General features: G+C 62.3%; 1 protein-coding gene across 1 annotated transcript in view; it reads left to right on the top strand.

The window, feature by feature from the left end:
- LOC104076937 (UPF0378 protein KIAA0100-like) overlaps positions 1 to 4,057 on the top strand; it is a gene marked incomplete at both ends in the record, with an annotated part of 5,999 nt that extends 1,942 nt beyond the window's left edge. Inside the window, 15 exons of the mRNA XM_009577972.1 lie at positions 3 to 154; positions 266 to 423; positions 545 to 751; positions 870 to 969; positions 1,165 to 1,347; positions 1,635 to 1,756; positions 1,835 to 1,990; positions 2,073 to 2,194; positions 2,279 to 2,459; positions 2,539 to 2,651; positions 2,719 to 2,782; positions 2,869 to 3,004; positions 3,247 to 3,371; positions 3,715 to 3,816; positions 3,923 to 4,057. Coding sequence (XP_009576267.1) covers positions 3 to 154; positions 266 to 423; positions 545 to 751; positions 870 to 969; positions 1,165 to 1,347; positions 1,635 to 1,756; positions 1,835 to 1,990; positions 2,073 to 2,194; positions 2,279 to 2,459; positions 2,539 to 2,651; positions 2,719 to 2,782; positions 2,869 to 3,004; positions 3,247 to 3,371; positions 3,715 to 3,816; positions 3,923 to 4,057 — 2,056 coding nt within the window. The remainder of the gene's footprint in view (positions 1 to 2; positions 155 to 265; positions 424 to 544; positions 752 to 869; positions 970 to 1,164; positions 1,348 to 1,634; positions 1,757 to 1,834; positions 1,991 to 2,072; positions 2,195 to 2,278; positions 2,460 to 2,538; positions 2,652 to 2,718; positions 2,783 to 2,868; positions 3,005 to 3,246; positions 3,372 to 3,714; positions 3,817 to 3,922) is intronic.
- Between the last annotated feature and the right edge of the window lie 80 nt (positions 4,058 to 4,137).

Here is a 4,137-nt window from a genome sequence, read left to right as displayed (position 1 = left end):
CGCAACCTGTCCACCGAGGCCCTGAAGGGGCTGAAGATCGACACGCAGCTGCAAGCCAAAAAGCTGAAGCGGGGCCCGCTCTCTGCTCACTCCGTCCCTGCCAGAGTGACCGCTCCCATCATCAGCGGCCGTCCCGAGAGAGCCTCCTCAGGCGGTGAGTACGGCAGGGAGGGAAGCAACGGGAAACCCAAAGCCGTGCCTGCCTTCACCCCGTTGCCCCCAGCCAGCCCCCTGCAGCCTCTCACTGACCCTTTCTCCTTCCCAGGGGCCTACATGCTGCAGAAACTCATTGAGGAGACGGACAAGTTCGTGGTCTGTACGGAGGAGGAGTCGGGGGCTAGCGAGCAGCTGTGCGGCATCGCCGCCTGCCAAACCGACGACATCTACAACCGCAACTGCCTCATCGAGCTAGTCAACTGCCAGGTACCTGCCCTCAGCAAGCCCGCCTGTCCCCACGCTCTCCGCTCCCCACGGCCTTGCTGCGAGAGGGGCCATGCCTGGCCCCGAAGGGCTCGTCTGACCCCCAGGGTCTCTCCCCCCGCAGATGGTGCTGCGCGGTGCGGAAACAGAGGGCTGCGTGATTGTGTCCGCCGCAAAGGCCCAGCTGCTGCAGTGCCAGCACCACCCCGCCTGGTACGGGGACACGCTGAAGCAGAAGACGTCCTGGACCTGCTTGCTGGACGGCATGCAGTACTTTGCCACGACGGAGAGCGGCCCGACCGAGAGGGAGCATGGGCAGCTCTGGCTGGAGGTGAGCAGCTCAGGGAGGCTGTGATGGGTGAGCTGCATGGGGTACAGGCAGTGCTGCCGGTGCCCTGGCCAAGGCAGGGAGAGCAGGGACAGCCAGTGGTGCCTCCTTGTGTCCCCAGGTGAAAAATATTGAGGAGCATCGGCAACGGAGCCTGGACTCGGTGCAGGAGCTGATGGAGAGCGGGCAGGCGGTGGGGGGCATGGTCAGCACCACCACAGGTACTGCCCGCAGAGCTGGCTGCTGTGCCTACCCCAATCCCGCTGGTGTGTGACCCCAAAGCTGGTGAAGCTGAGAGCACCTGGCCTGTCCCCAGACAGCTCCAGGAGCTGACCAATGCTCTGATTCCTGGACTGTGGGGTCCCCAACATGCCGGGCCATGGCGCTCTGACCGTGGTCCCCCTGCCTGTCCCCAGACTGGAACCAGCCCTCAGAAGCTCAGCAGACCCAGCAGGTGCAGAGGATCATCTCTCGCTGCAGCTGCCGCATGTACTATATCAGCTACAGCCATGACATTGACCCTGAGCTGGCTACGCAGATAAAGCCCCCCGAGACTCCTGCCAACCAGGAGAAGGAGGATCTGCTGAAGAAGCAGGAGGGTGGGTACATCCAGGCAGCGTGTCTCAGGGGGTAGAGCTCTGGGCTGACCCACAGGTGCCGGCTAAGTCCAGGGATGGTCTGTCTTGGCCCTGCTGAGATCAGAGGGATGCATACAGGAGGGGTCCCCAGCCACGTGGTGGTGCACCAGATGATGCTGGACATGCTGTGCTTGCTGGAGCCAGCGTAACCACCTTGGCTCATTTCCCATCCATCTCTGGCTGGCCCCCACATGCATCCTGTTTCTGGCCATGCTGAGGCCCCACTTGCCCTTTGTGTGTTCCTGCAGGAGCTGTGGACACGTTCACACTGATCCACCACGACCTGGAGATCTCCACCAACCCCGCTCAGTATGCCATGATCCTTGACATAGTCAACAACCTGCTGCTGCACGTGGAGCCCAAACGCAAGGTACCCGTGAAGCTTCAGGTCACCGTGTCACTCGCTGCGCCCAGGGCAATCCTAACCTTCCCCTATCCCTGTGTCCAGGAGCACAGTGAGAAGAAACAACGGGTGCGCTTCCAGCTGGAAATCTCCAGCAACCCCGAGGAGCAGCGCAGCAGTATCCTACACCTGCAAGAGGCCGTGAGGCAGCACGTCGCCCAGATCCGGCAGCTGGAGAAGCAGATGTACTCCAACGTGAAGGTGAGCCTGCATCCCAGCAGGGCCTGGCTCCCTGGGGTCCCTGCTCCGGGGCAGAGGGTGCTGAGGGTTGTCTGTCCTTCAGTCCCTGCAGGATGACAGCAAAAATGAGAGCCTGCTTGACCTCAACCACAGGCTGCAGCAGCAGCTGAGCCAGGAGAAAGCTGACCTGCAGCTGGAGAGTGAGGAGCTGAACATACTGATCAGGTAGGGGCCATCTCGGGCTTCTCTAGCGTTGTGTCCCCCTTACTCCAGGGCTCCCACATCCCAGCGCTCCCCTCTCTCTTGCAGGTGCTTCAAGGACTTCCAGCTGCAGCGAGCCAACAAGATGGAACTGCGAAAGCAGCCGGAAGACGTGAGCGTGGCGCGGCGGACCGAATTCTACTTCGCCCAGGCACGCTGGCGCCTGACTGAGGAGGATGGGCAGCTGGGCATAGCCGAGCTGGAGCTCCAACGCTTCCCCTACAGCAAGGTACCGAGCCGGCTGGTGGCACCTGCAGCTCCCGAGCCAGGGCCCAGGACGTGCGGGACTGACGGGTCTGTGTGCGCAGGTCAACAAGTCTGACGACACGGCCGAGCATCTGCTAGAACTGGGCTGGGTCACGATGAACAACCTCCTGCCCAACGCTGTGTACAAGGCAAGCAGCAGCCTGGGGACCCATGGGTGGCCTGGCCAGGGTGGCCTGTCCTCACCCCAGCCACCCATCCTCTTCCCTGCAGCTCGTCCCGAGTGCCCTTTTTTTTTGCAAGGTCCGGCCGCCCGTGGGAGGCATCTCCATCAAGGAGCACTTCGAGGTGCCGGCGCCGGGGTGGGAGGTAGCAGGGTCCCCACGGGGCGCGGGCAGCATGTGCCCGGCTCTGACATGCCTCTCTCCCCGCAGGTGAACGTGGTACCCCTCACCATCCAGCTCACCCACCAGTTCTTCCACAGGATGATGGGTTTCTTCTTCCCTGGCCGCAACGTGGAAGAGGAAGAGGTGGGGGATGAGGAAGACAAGTCCAAGCTGGTGACAACAGGTGAGAGGCTCATGGTCACCCTCCTCCCTGGCACCTGAGCGATGTCCTTGAGCAGCTCTGGCTGTGTGTCCAGGATATGTTTGTGGGCAGCTGCTGGCGGGCCACATGTCGAGGAATAGGGACTCATGGTGTCCCCTGTGGGCAAAGAGCCGGTGGGGAAAGCAGCAAAGCTGGGAGAGGTCTGGGTCACGGCTAACCCCCAGCCGGACACCAGCCACCGTCTCCCACCCTGTTTGTCCCAGGGATCCCTGTGGTGAAACCGCGGCAGCTGATCGTGGCCGATGACTCGCTGGGCCCAGGGAAGGGAGTCGCTCAGGGACTGAATCGGACGTCAGGGGTCAGAAGATCATTCCGAAAAGCACCTGAGGTACCTGCTGCTGCCTTGAGGGGGGAATCTGGGACAGCCCTGCTGTGGAGCCAGTCTGTTTTCCCTCTGCTGCAGGGCTGGGCAGCCATGTCCTCCCCCGCTTGCCTGTCCGTTTTCTCCTGCTCCCTCCCACCATGACAATTTGCATCCTTTACAACCAAGCGCCCGCACGCTTTATGTGATCCCTCCAGCATCTCATTTTCCTAACACCATGCCAGAGCAGCTCTCACCTCTCCCCGGTGAAGCAATGCTATGGCCTAGTGCCCGGCTGTCCCTTCCCCGCTGGTTCCTGGCTGTGTCACCTCTCCTTCCCTTCTGCTCATGGCTCCTGCTCTGTCCCCAGCATCCCGTGGATGACATCGACAAGATGAAGGAGCGCGCAGCCATGAACAACTCCTTCATCTACATCAAGATCCCGCAGGTGCCGCTCTGCGTCAGCTACAAGGTGCGGGTCCGGTGGGAAGGGGCATGCTGGGGAGGGGGCACAGCCCCTCCAGCTGGGAGGTGGCCTGGGGCATTGTCCCACGCTGCCTGACACGCCTGTCACCCAGGGCGAGAAGAACAGCGTGGATTGGGGCGACCTGAACCTGGTGCTGCCGTGCCTGGAGTACCACAACAACACGTGGACGTGGCTGGACTTCGCCATGGCAGTAAAGAGGGACAGCCGCAAAGCCTTGGTGGCACAGGTACGTGGGATCCCATCCTGCGGTACCTCCTTCCCGCTCGCAGGGAGGCTGCTGGAGCCGCTCTGCCCAGGACAGAGGTG

This window comes from Fulmarus glacialis, unplaced genomic scaffold (genome assembly GCF_000690835.1).
Source record: "Fulmarus glacialis isolate BGI_N327 unplaced genomic scaffold, ASM69083v1 scaffold26435, whole genome shotgun sequence".
NCBI classification, from domain to species: Eukaryota; Metazoa; Chordata; class Aves; order Procellariiformes; family Procellariidae; genus Fulmarus; species Fulmarus glacialis.
This window is presented reverse-complemented; position numbering and strand designations above follow the sequence as displayed.